The 15,258-nt window shown below is 44.3% G+C and overlaps 1 protein-coding gene across 1 annotated transcript; it reads right to left on the bottom strand.

Moving 5' to 3' along the window:
* Positions 1-1,549: 1,549 nt before the first annotated feature.
* LOC119390001 (DNA oxidative demethylase ALKBH2) lies at positions 1,550-13,981 on the bottom strand. The gene is made up of 3 exons (XM_037657501.2): positions 13,537-13,981; positions 12,735-12,877; positions 1,550-2,097 (listed from the first exon to the last, which is right to left on the bottom strand). Exons 1-3 carry the CDS (start codon positions 13,861-13,863, stop codon positions 1,797-1,799), a joined length of 771 nt encoding a protein of 256 aa, XP_037513429.1. The 5' UTR covers positions 13,864-13,981; the 3' UTR covers positions 1,550-1,796.
* Between the last annotated feature and the right edge of the window lie 1,277 nt (positions 13,982-15,258).

Here is a 15,258-nt window from a genome sequence, read left to right as displayed (position 1 = left end):
CAAAGCATTTGTGCAACAACGGGACATTGCTCACGAACCATTGTCACCTCTCTATCCCAGGCCCAACGGGCACCTGGAGCAAGCAATACAGACGGCTAGGTCCATGCTAATCAAGTCGTGCAGCAATGGCAAGGATCTGTCTTTGGTTCTCCTCAATTACCACGCCACCCCAACAATTGGAGCACGCTCCCCTGAAGAGTTGTTGATGGGCAGGAAATCGAGAATGTTCATACCAGCCTTACCACTAATCCTGAAACCGCTCTATTCAACTCTTGCACATGAGCAACTTCTCAAACACAAAGTGCGCAGCACAAGCATGGCGATAACTGCACTCGTACACTCAACTTTGGAGGAGTACCAACCAGTCTGGGTGAGGCACAGGAATACCTGGCAAAAGACAGTCATCACTCAAGTTGGTCCCCAACCAAGGCGCTACACCATGCAAACCACAGGTGGAGAAAAATATGTGTGTAACTGTGTTCACCTAAGACCACGAGTTCAAAGGAAGAGTGATGCCACCCACTCAGCAAAAGACTACACCCTGAATGAACCTGGAACAACCACAGGAACAGTACCAATTCCAAGTGTAGGCGATGTTACACCTCACAGTCAACCTGATGAAGTCAAACCAGGTTCGACCTACGTGACGCGTGCTGGGAGACACGCGCATCCACCGGCCAGGTACCATGACTGAACGTTGTTATTGTGTTTGTGCTTCTCGTATGAGTTTCAATAATCATTACATAGAAAAAAAAAAACGGCCGTGTTATGTGTAGTTGCTAGCACTCCCCTACGCATGTTTCAGTAAAATAAAAAAGTCTAGGCAAGTGCAGCCTATCCAGTGATTCGTTCTCTCTTATAGGTGGTGTCACTCGCGGCTCCGTGCAGCCTCATCATAACGCGGTCGCACAATACCCGTACGATCCCCAAACATAACAATACATAGTTTTGATATAGGTACCCGCTGTTTAGAGTTTTCCCTGTATCTCTAAAAACAGTACTCTTCAACACTTCTTTTCATTTTCAATTTTCTCCATAACAGCGAAAAGAATGGACACCATGTCAGAGTTTACAGGTCTCTTATGGTACTCCCCTTCCCTTAACTTCAATTGGTCTTGAGGCATTCCAGGGGGAAAGATGGTAGGCGCAGTGAGTGCAATGAAAAAGTTAGAGCCCTATGACTTTGGGGTGCAGATGGCAACGTACAATGGCTGCTATGATGGCGGTTCGAGATGCTAGTGAAAGTGCCTGTGTGTGTACATGTAACTATACTGCAAAATAAACGACAGTATACATACTCCATAAAAACTGTGCAGTCCTCAACTGAATTTGCATCAACCAAACCAACAACAAAGATATACTAGAACATGCAAACGTCTTTCTTGATGTCCCTGTCACAACACTCCCATTTCTTTCAACTCCATGCTTCAAGACAAAAAAACAAAGAAAGCACAACTATTTTGTGCTTTGAATGCAGTGCAAAAGCTCAGCCTATGCCAGTTTTTATGTCAGCCAGAGTTGTTTTGTGCTGTACGACTCGTCTGCACATGAGGGCCCTTTCATTCGGAATAAATTCATGCTCTTATCTTTATGATAACTGCTGAAAAATGATAACGCTGTAGTGTAAATATTTACTGAATAATATATTATTTATTGAGTAGCCAAAGCAACGGCAATTCCTATGCCCATATTCTGGAATACTTGACCCAGCCTGGTGTTGGCAATAACTTGATAATAATAGGAACTGTAAAAGACAAAACTGCAATGTCAGACAATTCGTGTCCCATCTACGATCACTAACTACTTGGTGTGTGCAGTCGACGAAAGGTAAGGTTCACACGAGGTCCAACTGCTGCCTTACGAGGAGGGAGTGAATGATACCAGTATCGATTTGTAGGTGGGTTCATCAGCAACAGGCTTCCGTGTTCCAGGCATATTTTCAATGGTTCTATGTGACGCATCTTGCGCCTCGCATCCCCATGCTTCAATACAAAGTCTCGAGGTTGCCCGAACGACAACGATGCGATAGGTACGGTGTGGTCCAGGTCTTTCTCATCATCTCTGTGCTCACCAATGTGATCGGAGCCATCCTTGTACCTGAAAAAAAATTCAGACAAAAGAACACAGTTTGTATTCTTTTCTAATACAAGAAAATTATTTTCTAAACAGTACGTATAACCAGGCTTTAAACTGAAAAGGAACTGCCAATGGAAAAACAAACGACACTTTTTTATTTTGCTGAGGGATCTTGACAAGCTGCAGAAATCCTAGTAACAAGTCAAGTTGCAATGTATCACCAGCTAGGCATACGGTAGTGTCAAACAGAAAAAATATGCCCCTCTATTCGTATTCCTTCTTCTGTTTAGCTTTAGAAATGGTGCTCAATTTTTGCCGAGCCAGTCATTTAACTGAAAACAAGTCCTCTGGAGGATTTCATTGCCCCGTATTTTATAACAAATGACATTGAAATAAGTACTAACAGGCCCTTGCACTAACAGGAATTACAGTCGTTATGAAAAAAGTTCAAAAAATCCCAATGTTGTCAATGTTTCCATAAATTTTATAAATAAAGCAAAGTCCCAAGCCAAAGTGATGCAATGGTTTTTTGAAACTTTAACTGAATCCATGTCCTAGTGCATTGCCACAAAGCGAAGATATTCACAAAAACCAGCGGGATGTGTGAACCTTCTGTCACATTTGCCAGTCAAATACAGTCCCAGCCCAGTTATAACGATCCCAGATATAACGAAACTCTGTTATTACAAATGAAGATAGTAGCATAATTGTCATAATCATCGCGTAGCCTATGGCAGCCAGTCTCAAACAAAACATGTCGTGGCTCTAAGCCTGCTCAGAGCGTATGCAAAATATGCCACTCTCCATGCAATCCTGTGGCTAAAGGGGTACTGACACGATAATTTTCAGTTGTGATTTTTTTTTTTAATCAAACGAAAGGCCAAGCCCTCAAGAGTCAAGAAATTTTACTGGTAAGTATGAGTGCACCCTGAAAAATTAATTACAACACGCCTCTAAATGCTAGTTTTGGTTCCTACTGTGCCGTGACATCATGACACGGTATGAGCTTCTCGTCCCGTAATTGTACAACATATTGTGCCATTTTCACTGCTGTTCCACTCCGTGGTTCTGTTGGTGATGCACAAGTGGCCATTTTGAACGTTTCAGAACCTGATGTCATCACAACTAGCCATAGGGGAGAGTCGGGAAGATTGGGACACTTTTCACATTTATATTTCAGGAGCTTGCTCCTTATGTGCGGGGTTTGTCCATCGCCGTAGTAGCTGCTAGTTCTCATTGCTCCCACTAGCTTGGTTCAGCGCACACTCGCGTGAAAGAGAAGTCTCCTTCCTCTTGTTCTTTGAGTGCCTTGATGATGATATTAACGCAGGCAAAACCACATATAGCATAGCCAACTGTAGCATGCTGCGCTCGCTGCACTCCGGTGCGTGCTCTAGTTTGATAGGAGACCGCTAGAGGGCCACAACTGCGCGCTTCCTCTCTCTTTCGACAGTCGTCAGTCAGTGCGCTTCGATACTAATAACATGAATGAAGAAGACAAGGTGGTGGAGCGGAGGGCTCGCAAGGCAGCAGCAGCGCGGGCTCGCCACCAAGACCCTGCGGTGAGAGTTCGCGAGGCCGCAGAGAGACGTTAGTGTCGTGCGGTCCCCAAGATACAAGCCCGCGAAGCCGAAGCAGCGCAGAAGCGGCGGCAAGAGAACCTTGAAGAGGTACAGGCGCGGGATGCAGCGGCCAAGCACCGAAACGGCCGCTACCTGAAGTTGGTGGCACCGACACGCGCTTCAAGCGCGATTTCCTAAACCACTCGTTCGGCCACAGCTGCAAAGCCTGTGACCGCTTGTGGTTCGACAACAACCTGACCACAATCGCTACTATAACAACATGTCACGTCTTTATATGACAGTAGAGGAATTGTACGGAGCATTCACGTTTTACCCGATTGTCTCCGAGCAAGCTCCTCTAACATTCTTCACTTCTTGAATATAGTGGGAACTTTTAGTTTTGTTTAACTTGAATGTATAATGTTGACTGATGGATTACAATACAAGTTTAAGCAAGCTGCAAAACTTCAGAGACGCACTGGTTTCTACCACTTCTGGTGCAGCTGTAAAAAAATAGTTTATGATAGCAAAAATTTGTCTCATTCTACCCGCTTCTGTGGGTGGAGTGGGGCATCACTTTGGAGAAGTGGGATGTATGTCACACAATGGTCCAAACGTCTTCAGCCACCGTTATAAGCCGATTATTGAACATCAAACTTGAAAAAGGATCTCACAAATTTTGTTCCCCCGATAGTTTGACAGTGGCAGCATCATCACAATATCTGTCATTGGTAAGGTACCCATATATATCTCAGGAGGAAAGTAAAACTTTGACATAATGGAAAAACTGAGTTATAGTTGGTGAGGATTCATTGTGGCTTAAAGCGCGACGAATGAAGACAGGGGTTGAGGGAGAATGTGCTGGAACCCCCCTCCCCCACTCTTGGCTACGCCAACTCTGTTTGATGTGTGAGGCTTGTTGGGATGCTTTTTCCTGCACACCCTTGGCATCTTGAAAATTGAAATGAAGTGATAACTTGCAAACTTAAACGTTCACACACACAAAAAGCACTTAAGCTTTTTTCTCCTCAATTACCAGACTTATTTGACCTCATTTAAGCAATCAACAGCACTCATTCTGTAGTCTACGATTCATGTGCTCATCCTGGAGCGCTAGCAAATGTGTAATAAAATAGTTTTAAATAAAGAGACATTCTGTATGATAATACTCATTTATCTTTCCTCTCTTAACATGAATTGTAGTCTAGCCAGCATGTCTGTTATATAGTTTAATTTTCATGGCACCAAAATTTATAGGCTTAAAATGTGAAATAAAGAAAATTAACTGCCTTCTGGACCAATGTGGCTTACCCATAAAGATGATTTGCCAGTCCCTGCACCAGCCTATAAATGGGAGTGTCCCGTTCCTCCCTCAACTCGACTGTCCCATTTCTCGCAAGCTACGCTGCCTAGAGTAAACAACGTTTAACGGTTAAAGTTCAGTCATCAAGTCTAAATCTTCTTTTTGAAGAATTGCGATGCTCATGCGTGTTTCTGTTGAAAAATTGGTATTAGCGTCCACAAAGCAGTTGAAATCTGAGAGAGTTACTGTTGAGTTAGCAGAAACTTACTTTTGACACGTGAAAAGGGCGATTTTTAGTTACAGAAAGTTCCATCAGCCGAAGACACTCGCCATTACAGCCAGACAATCGGCATGCTAGCACCATCTAATGAGTAGTTGGATAACGTTATTGAAGTAACAGCAGGAGAAATAAAGGAGCTGTCCCATTCCTCCAACTCCATTCCTCCCGACTCTCTCCTACTGATGCGTGAAATCAACAAAATTGATACTGTAGCCCGACGTCATGCTAGGTGTCAATGTCAGAAGGTGCGCCATGCAAAAATTGACTTTAATGTCAAAATGAAATATCTTATCAGCATTTACTGAGCTTTGGACCTTCTCAGAGCCATCTCTGTATTCGGGTGATTTGCATGGCAGAGTAAACTCAGCTTCGAAAATTGGTGTCAATACCTCTTTAAACCCCACATTGTACCAGAAACTGCTTTTGCATGAAAGATTCATGCATGGGCCAGGAGTAGAGCTCGCAAGCAATGATCGACCTCTTGTAGATGTCCCATGGATGTTGTGAAACAACGGATCCCTCTCGAGCCGACATTTTTATTGCAATAGCAATTATAAGGAAACTCTCGGCTGGTTTTTGCTGTCGCCGTCGCTGTCCGTCGACACTGTCAGGGCCCGTATATATATATATATATATATATATATATATATATATATATATATCAGGGGCGTAGCCAGGGGGGGGGGGGGGCTTATGGGGCTTCAGCCCCCCCCCCCCCCCCCCGAAATTTTTCGTGCTCTCATACACCACCAACCAGCGGCGTCACCCGGGTGGTGGGATTTATTGGGCTTCAGCCTGATTATCATTTATTTAATTATTTATCTTTTTATGACCCTCAAAATGTTAGCAGAAGCAAGTTTGATATCGGGCTCTACACAGATGGCTCAAAAGTGGATGATGACACAAAACATCAACTGCTAGCTTCTCCTTGGATTCCTCCGCCATGCTATATGTTTAAGTCTATGAACGATTTTAAGCAGAAACGAATGTTTACGTGGCTTGGCTGGACAGGTACCGATGGCTTAGCTTCTCAGCGCTTTAAGAGGGTGCGTTTTGCCGAGTGTTTGTCCTTTTTAGCAGGAGTGAGATTGGCAAGGGCCAACATGCGCGCACTAAGGCCCTCGTATCCAAGCCATTTCAAAAGTGGAAGCACGCCCTCGAAGTCTTCGGTGCACATGAAGTCACTAAATATCACACTGACGCTCATCTGGTAGCCGATAGTTTTCTTCAAACCTTCTCAGGATGTGTGCCCAGTGTTGTTGATCAGCTGGACCATGGCAGGCAAATTCAAATAAGAGAGATCCGAAGGAAGTTACAGCCTATTGTTGAGACAGTTCTCTTTTGCGGGTGGCAAGGTGTGGCTCTCCGTGGACATAGAGACAGTGGTCCCATGGATTCAAGCACAGCCTCCTCTACAAATACAGGCAACTTCAGAGAGCTGCTTCGCATGCGCGCGGATTGTGGCGACACAGATCAAAAAAAGCATTTGGAAAGTTGCCCAAATAAGGCCTCATATTTTAGTTTATATGTACAAAACCACATTATAGAAATTTCTGCTGCAATCATCAAGGAAAGCCTAGTCGCAAAAGTAAACGCTGCAGGCTGCTTCTCCGTACTTGCTGATGAAACGACGGATGTTGCTGGTATCGAGCAGCTTACTGTTTGTGCAAGGTACCTTAATAAGGATGCGAACGGAATCGAAGAAGTGTTCTTAGGCTTTGTGCCAATTCACGACCAAATGGCCGGGCCCTGGCCGACACCATCATAAGGCTCCTTATAGAAATGGGAATTAACATGCAGCATCTCCGTGGTCAAGGCTACGGTGGTGCAAGTTCGATGGCCGACAGAACGAATGGTGTTCAAGCTGCTGTCCGCGAGAAATATCCAGCCGCACTCTATGTACTCACTGCGCGTGTCACTCCCTTTATCTAGTTGTGTGTGCAGCATGCTCCATCACAGACATTCGAAACTGTTTTGGGACTCTGAAGGCGACGTCAGCCTTTTTCCGTAAATCTTCTAGCCGCTCACACGTTTTGCGAAAAGTGATAGATAAGTTTGAGCTGTCCTGAGCCTACAAGGCAGCGCCTTTTGGGACTATGCGAAACGCGCTGGGCCGAGAAGCACGATGCAGTGCTTTCATTTGTGAGCCTCTTTGAGCCGTTGATCGCAGCACTAGAGGAGATTAAGTTTAACGGAAATGGCGAAAGTCCAGTGCAGGCAAACAGTCTAATGTTGGCACTCTTTTCACCAGCGTTCCTTGTAAGCCTGCATGTGACGGAACACGTGTTAGCACTGACTTTGCCACTGTCAAAGAAGCTGCAGACGAGGAGTATCGACATGAGTGCTGCCATTGACGACATAGAAGTGATACAGTAGACAATTGAAAGTGACCGCAAGAACACGAATGTTTCTTTCTCAAAAATATTTGCACAAATGCAGGCATTGGCAGAAAAACTGAATGTGGAGATCACCAGCCGTCGAGCCGGTGTCCGGAAGCAAAACCTTGGGAGCAATGCATTCGAAAGTGCGGAAGAATATTTTCGCAGAACCCTGTTCATTCCATTCATGAACCACGTACTAGCCCAGTTAAACCAACGGTTCGAAAAGCACCGGACACTTCTAAAGGACTTTTCATTAATTGTATCATCCGCAATACCACCAATGCAAGATGATCGGGAGAAAGGAGCAGAAAATCTCCTGACCGTTTTTGCACATGACGTCGAAACGAGGGCTGGTTTTGGAGAACTGCGACTATGGTGGACAAAGTGGGCGAACAAAGCAGCAAACCAGAGCCCCGGTACAGGAACCGATGCCCTCTCTCATTGCAACAGCAGGTTCTGTGCGAATGTGTACAAGCTACTCCGGATTCTAGTCACCCTTCCAGTGAACACTGCCAGCGCAGAGGGAACGTTTTCAAGTATGAGGTTACTTAAGAACTACTTACGCTCCACGATATCTGAGGAACGCATGGTTGGCCAGGCACTTCTGTACGCCCACAGAAATGTCATCAGCGTGTCGGAAGTCATTGACCGCTTCGCTAAGCTTCCTCGCCGGGTCAACGTTGTTCTTTGATACCGAGCAGGACAAAAATCAGCGCAAACGAAAGGAAAAGACACTACTGTTCCAGAGTTCAGGTCAATGAGCCCGTAATTCTGACGCAATATTATTGTTCACCACCTTTTAAAGCCGTGAGGATTTTGTACCTTTTAGCAGTTAACACTGTGACCTAATATAAACATAAGAATACGGGCATCAGGTGGACATTACCAGCCAATCGACAGCTTCACCTTGTTCACTGAGAGGTCGGCATACGCGGCGTTACCAAACAAATTCAACTATTGGGAAGCCGTACTAACAGCATTGTTTGTTACTTTCATTTGTCGTTTTTGTTCTTCATTGCTTTTTGAACTAAAAGCGGCAACCTTCCTTTAAATTGAGTGCACAATAGTGGTTCGCACTTTTAAAACAGTTTTGAAGTAGTTTCTTTCGTTATTTCCGCGCTCTTCCTTTATAGTTCTGTTTACATGGTGCGTCCGATACAGCAGCTTGGCCCAAAGGACATATCAGTTGGCCATTATGTATAGTGATCATTGCTTAGTTCCGTTTATTGATTGCATATTTAAATGTACATTTGTGAAGTTTTGCGTAAGCATACTGCGCACTGTTTCCGGTGACTTATATTTTGCCCGTATTCGAGGTGTACTTTCCCATTCTTGCTTTTCCCTAGCCGCATCATTTGTGCAAAAAGATTAACATTTTGCGTAAACAATCTGCATTAAAATCCTGGTTATTTCATGGACTTCATTTTTTTGTTATCAGGCACCTCTTCAGTTCAAAGCTGATGCAGTTCCGAAGTTTACGTGATATTTGCCGTACCTGTTACACACACACACAAACACTAATATTGAAAAGATTGAAGACAGTTATTCCTGGAAAGATTTTGCGGGCATGCCAACATAATATTTTTACGAAAAAACACATTTCTTACTCGTTCTTAACAGAGGGCAGCATTCAAGAAGTGATTTGCAGCATCTAATACAAATTGTCACTAGTAATACATATTAATGGTAATACCAGTGACAATGTATGTACATGGTAATACATGTACATACCCACGCCGCTTTTGGAAAATTATGAAACTGGATGACAAAACCACAGTCTCTCTTTGTGACACTTCTGGATCCCCCGTTGCCGACTGCGACGTTCCATCCGTCAACTCTGCATTTTGTTCCGTCTTTACTAACGAACCTAACAACGAACTTCCTGATTTTCCGCATTTTGCTTTTCCGCCAATGCCAAAGATTGTATTCAATTCAGAGGGAATTGTAAAAGTTATTAACCAATTAAAGAACTCTTCGTCATGCGGTATAGATGGCATAAACGCCAAAATTCTGAAAAATACTAAACATGTATGCAGTTCCATATTGTCAATCATTTTTCAGCAGTCACCCGACACAGGTGAAGTCCCATTAGACTGGAGAGTTGGGAAGGTCTTTCCGGTCTTCAAGAAAGGTGACCGCTCATTTGCAGGTTACTACCGACCAATCTCGCTCACTAGTGTTTGTTCAAAGATCATGGAACACGTCATCTTTTCTCATGTTGCTACATTTTTATCATCCGTAAACTTCTTTCACCCAAACCAACATGGCTTTCGTAAAGATCACTCATGCGAGACCCAACTAACATTATTCCTGCAGGACATTCACCTTCATATGGACCGTAACATCCCAATTGACACACTGTTCTTAGATTTTGAAAAAGCCTTCGATAAGGTACCCCACTCCCGTCTCCTTCAAAAAACCTCGCGTCTAAACCTTCATCGGCATGTTTTTAACTGGATTAAAGCATTCCTAACAAACCGTAAACAATTCGTGCATGTTAATGATCACTCCTCCGACCTCTCGCATGTCTTGTCCAGCGTGCCCCAGGGTATCGTCCTAGGGCCTCTTTTATTCCTAATATACATTAACGATATTCCGCTTTCCGTTGAATCTAACATCCGTCTTTTTGCTGATGATTGTGTCCTCTACCGCCCTATAAATAACCCCACCGATGTCTCCTCTCTACAGCATGACCTCTCACGAATTCAGCAGTGGTGTACCACCTGGTTGATGTCCCTTAATGCGAAAAAAACATTACTAATTTTTTTCCATCGTCGCCGAAACCACACGCCGGCTACTTACACAATCAACAACTGTCATATAGCTGCTACTGACTTGATTAAATACCTGCGTGTCCATCTTTCGAGTAACCTATCTTGGGGCGACCATATAAATCACATAATTCACTCCGATAACCGCGCTCTCGGGTACATACGCCGTAACATTTCCATGGCACCACCTTCCGTTAAACTACTCGCTTATAACACCATTGTCAGACCAAAACTTGAGTATGCAGCTGCTGTCTTTGACCCCCACCAAACTAATCATATCGAAATACTTGAGTCAGTACAGAACCGAGCAACCACATTCATTGTTTCAGATTATTCCCGCTACTCGAACGTCTCCGCCCTCAAATCCCAGTTAAATCTTTCTACCCTCGCTCTTCGTCGTCGTATTGCACGTCTCTGCCTTTTTCACAGATTCTTTTATTCAACCCCCCGTGACAACCACCTCATCCAGCAGGTCCATCGAGGTCATCGCACAAGTAATCCAAATGCTGTGATTCCGCCATGTGCCCACACCACCTCATTTCAGCAGCCCTTTTTGCGCACCACCCGAGACTGGAATGACCTTCCGAACGAAGCAGCAGTCATCCGCGATTTTGAGCGCTTCAAAAATGCCATCCAGGAAGCAGACTCAACCACATCCTAACATACACCTTCATCGATACCGCCATTTTATGACGCCCACCCCTCATGTAAAGTCCCATATGGGACCTTTGAGGATATAATAAATAAATAAATAAATAAATAAATAAATAAATAAATAAATAAATAAATGTTATTCATATACTTAGTCGTTCTAAAAATTCAATGAGGAGGTCGCGCTGCAACCTGAGCCCCCCCCCCGAACAAAATTCCTGGCTACGCCACTGATATATATATATATATATATATATATATATATATATATATATATATATATATATATATATATATATATATATATATATATATATATATGTATACAAAAGCCACAAACAAAAATAATTAAGAAAATTTTTTTCTGAAGTGAGGAATCGAACGGGCGACTTCTTGCTCCGCAACACGCGGCTTTAGACGGCTAGGCCACGAGAAATACATCTTTCAGCCCACTAATGGTGAGCTGTTTGTATACACCATTTACTTCAGCATGCTTTCTTGGTCATCATTAGAGCAAAGTGTGCGTGGGGTGTGCTTTAAAGGTCGTTGCCCTGCTCCTGCGAACGCCAATGCTCTTCGCCTTACAGGGCATGGTCGCCTGCACGCGTTTATCTCGGGGAATGAGGGAGGGGTGGGGGGGGTGTTGTACGTCTCTTGTGCTTTACCCACGATGTCCGCGCTGAAGTCACACAGCGTACGAAGGTCACTTCGCTCGCTGCAGTGGCCGCGTTTGCGAAAGGAGCGCACTGTTCAAATAGAAATAAGTAACAACTGTGGCAGTTAGTTCACGCTCGTCCTGTGTGTACCTGTTCATTCGTTTCGTGCTTCCTGCTCTATGTTTGATCAGCGTGCTTCAAGTGTCGAGCTGTGACGCATGATAGCTCGCGCTTGTCCTGTTTGCGTTCTTTTCGTGCGTCCTTTGGGCTTGAGCGACGTGCTGGCAATTTCAAGCTGCTTTCCATTCTTCGCGTTACACTCCAATTTGTTGCTATCGCATTCACTGCTTCGCCGTTGTGGCGAAACTGTGACTTTTTTTATGAAGGAACTGACACCGTGCACAAATGTTGGCTCCAAAGACTTGTTTGACCACTGGTGATCACTTTGCTGTCTTCACCAGTTATTCACTGTGAACAAGAGACGTGGGTATATATACCAATAGGCCAAAAAAAATACACATGCTGACCATATAGACAGCATTATTTTTATGTTTCACCCGCCCCAATGTAATAAACAGCCAGTTTCAATCAGCTAAATGCCTTCTTTTGGATGTCAGCAACCTTCACTTGGTACTAGATATTGTACATAAGTTGCACTTGGTCTGTTGTAAATCTGCCTGCCTGATCTACGTGTGATGTATGGTGCTGATAGGGACAAGCAAGACGAGAGAACAGAGAGACATGGCGCTCTGTTGCATCTTTCGAGTAACACAGCATTTCTTAATTACATTGCACCGTGAACATGAAACTTGGTATACAAAAAAACTTTGGCATGCCCTTCATATTTTCTAGTGCTACCGGACAATGAAAATGCACGTGAATTTCTAGAAGGCAGTGCTGATATAGGCGAAATTTTATGGCATACTCAAGAAATCGCACAGGTGCATCCAGGGATTGCGATGATTGGACGAAATCGTGCAATAGGACACGCTGGTGCGCACCAGTGTGATTTGTCGAACATGCCATTAGATATTTTGATGTAGCTCTCACACACCTGTTGACGAGTACAAAATTGTAACGGTGGCCAGTTTGATTGGCAACAAGATCCCTCAAGTGCTGGAGAAGAGGAGTCCATGGTTTGGCAGGAAGCCGGGTGCCCGAAAATGCATAGGACATTCCTTTATCACCGTAGGAGACCTACAAAAGGACAACAGAAGTTAACATGGCACCAAATCCTAAAAACCGTATTGTCATGAGAATGATGTCACAAGAAATATATGACATGTATAATATGGGTGGGTATATGCGTAAGATTTCCAGTAATTTAACGATGGTAATGAACGCTTCATTTGCAATATAGTTAGGTTAGGTTAATGTAGTATGATGTTGCTTAACTTCTACACATACATATTCTAATTTGTCATGATAGAGTAATTAAATATCTACTTCTTGTGTAGTCGGTCATATTGCGTTTTCGCATTGAAAGAACCGAATGACCGAGCCTTAATAAACGCACAAGTTACTTCTCGGATTTAAACATTACGAGAACAAGACAAAAATTATTCCTTCGCCACTGCTCGTTGGCAGCACGACTAACATCAAATTAAACGTGATATCGTCTTTAATAAAGTGACTACCTTTAACGATACGCAACAAACCGCATTTAAATATGTATGACTTGATTATAAAGGGCCGAAAGCCCAATGTCGGTTTCTTTTTCTTCGCAACAAGTCGCAACTGGCAAGAGTGAATCGCGCGCGCGAATGTGTACAAGGCGCCTGGAAGGAATACGTAAGTACAAGTCGCTGAAATTATCAATAAACTGAACATGCGATGGATTCGTTTCACAGACTCACTTGCTTTCGCGGTATCGTCCGCCACTTGCCATAGACTCTGATTTTGAGCAAGTCTCCCGTGAAGTACTCGACTTCGGACTCCAGCCTCCGGAAAACATAGTCAGCCGTGGATTTTCCGAAAAATCTTATGTAGTCTAGATCGAGACCTTCTCGCGTGATTTTTCTCATGACCAGAGGCTCTGGATTCACAAGAACATCGCCTGATAATGCGCTGCGAACGGGTGGCAAGGTGTCATCATCTCGTTCACCTAATATTCCAACGGCGACACAGCTTCCTGGCTTGCTCGGTTTCTTGCCCTTCTGAGGAGCTTCGTCGCTGATCGACATCTTTTCAGCAGGACGTGCAAAAATATGCCTGTGCGACGCACTACGGGCACATAAGTTAACACTGGATGTTACCGCGCAGTTAACTGCTTATATACGTAATGCTCAAACGCATTTGAACCTGACAAACTCTCAGCCATGGTGCTCTCAGCATCCTCTCAACGGCAAGAGATTTCCCGCAAATCAAACAAAGCCACGTGACCATAACATCGCCTCTGAGATCGCGCACCGGCAGGCAAAAACTAAAGGCTACAGTGTACTAGAACCAAGGAGGTTAAAAAAAATTGCTGGAGTGGCGATTGTTGCGCAAGAGTGAAGCCGTGCCCACCAAAAGATGGCGGCTGCGGCCGCCATCTTAGTAGGGGCACAATAAATCATCAGCGTTCGGCGAAGGAAAGCGAGCGTTTTCCACGCACGCCAGAAGAGTTTAATATGGCAACTTTTACGGGTCAGATACTGCTCCAAGCGTGTCTTTGTGTTACTGGTTTTCATCAGTAAGCCTCAAAGTCATGGCAATTTTTATTGTAGATCAATCGCCAATACTCCACTCGACGGGTTACTTCTGTCAGCAACAACTATCTTTTATTTTATAATTAACGTAGTACTTATACTAACAGATCAAAGTTATTTGATCTCTTAGTGTGCACCACCAGAAAAGAGCATGTTTCCGAGCTCTTTGGTGGGCAAAGGCTGGCTTCACTTGTGTTGGCAAGGCGTTGCGAGAGCTTCCACTCCAGAATTTTTTTTAAACCTCCTTGACTAGAACACTCAGAGCCGTATATTACGGCTCTGAGAACACTGTACTAAAGGCAAAAACGGCGGCGCGCGATCTCAGAGGTCGTAGCAAAGACGTCAAAGTAATCCTTTCAGCCGTACGATGGCGCTACAAACATGAGCGACAAAATTATATACTGCCAACTAGCGTCAACAAAACCGGCGCGGATTCAACAAAGTTGCGGATGCACAGGACAAGCGCTAAGCTAGCTAAGCCTCCTAGAGTGCCAATGAAACGCTTGCTTAGGGATGACCAACCTCCTTGGGGATGACGTTTACATTTTGTGCAACTAAGACTTTCGTGGGAATCCCAGTGAAGTAAATAAAAATAGTACAGTCATAAGCTGAACCAGCCATTGATTATAGAACTGTTTTCCTTCCTCGCATTTAACCGGGATCACCTTTCAGGTTAACTAGAAATTGGTTAAAGGGCCCCTAAACCACCCAGAGGTCGAAATTTAGTTCTGGCGTTGCAGTTGTGCAAGAGTCTACAGCGAACGCTGGCGGAATTGCACGCGCTTTCTCGTTTCGCTCTTTCCTTCGCTACGCTGCGTTTGTCGGCTCGTCTATCCACCTCTCCGAGTGCCCTTCCTCAGCGTCCGAGGTGGAAACGCAAGAAGCGCG

Source organism: Rhipicephalus sanguineus, chromosome 4 (genome assembly GCF_013339695.2).
Source record: "Rhipicephalus sanguineus isolate Rsan-2018 chromosome 4, BIME_Rsan_1.4, whole genome shotgun sequence".
Classification (NCBI taxonomy): domain Eukaryota; kingdom Metazoa; phylum Arthropoda; class Arachnida; order Ixodida; family Ixodidae; genus Rhipicephalus; species Rhipicephalus sanguineus.
Note: the sequence above shows the minus strand (reverse complement) of the source record. Positions and strands in the feature narration are given on the sequence as shown.

Coding starts and splice junctions, on each gene's coding strand:
- LOC119390001 (XM_037657501.2), bottom strand. CDS start 13,863: ATGTCGATCAGCGACGAAGCTCCTCAGAAGGGCAAGAAACCGAGCAAG. Junction 12,878..13,536: donor GGACGATACCGCGAAAGCAA/GTGAGTCTGTGA, acceptor GTCCTTTTGTAG/GTCTCCTACGGTGATAAAGG. Junction 2,098..12,734: donor AATTTTGTACTCGTCAACAG/GTGTGTGAGAGC, acceptor ATTTTTTTTCAG/GTACAAGGATGGCTCCGATC.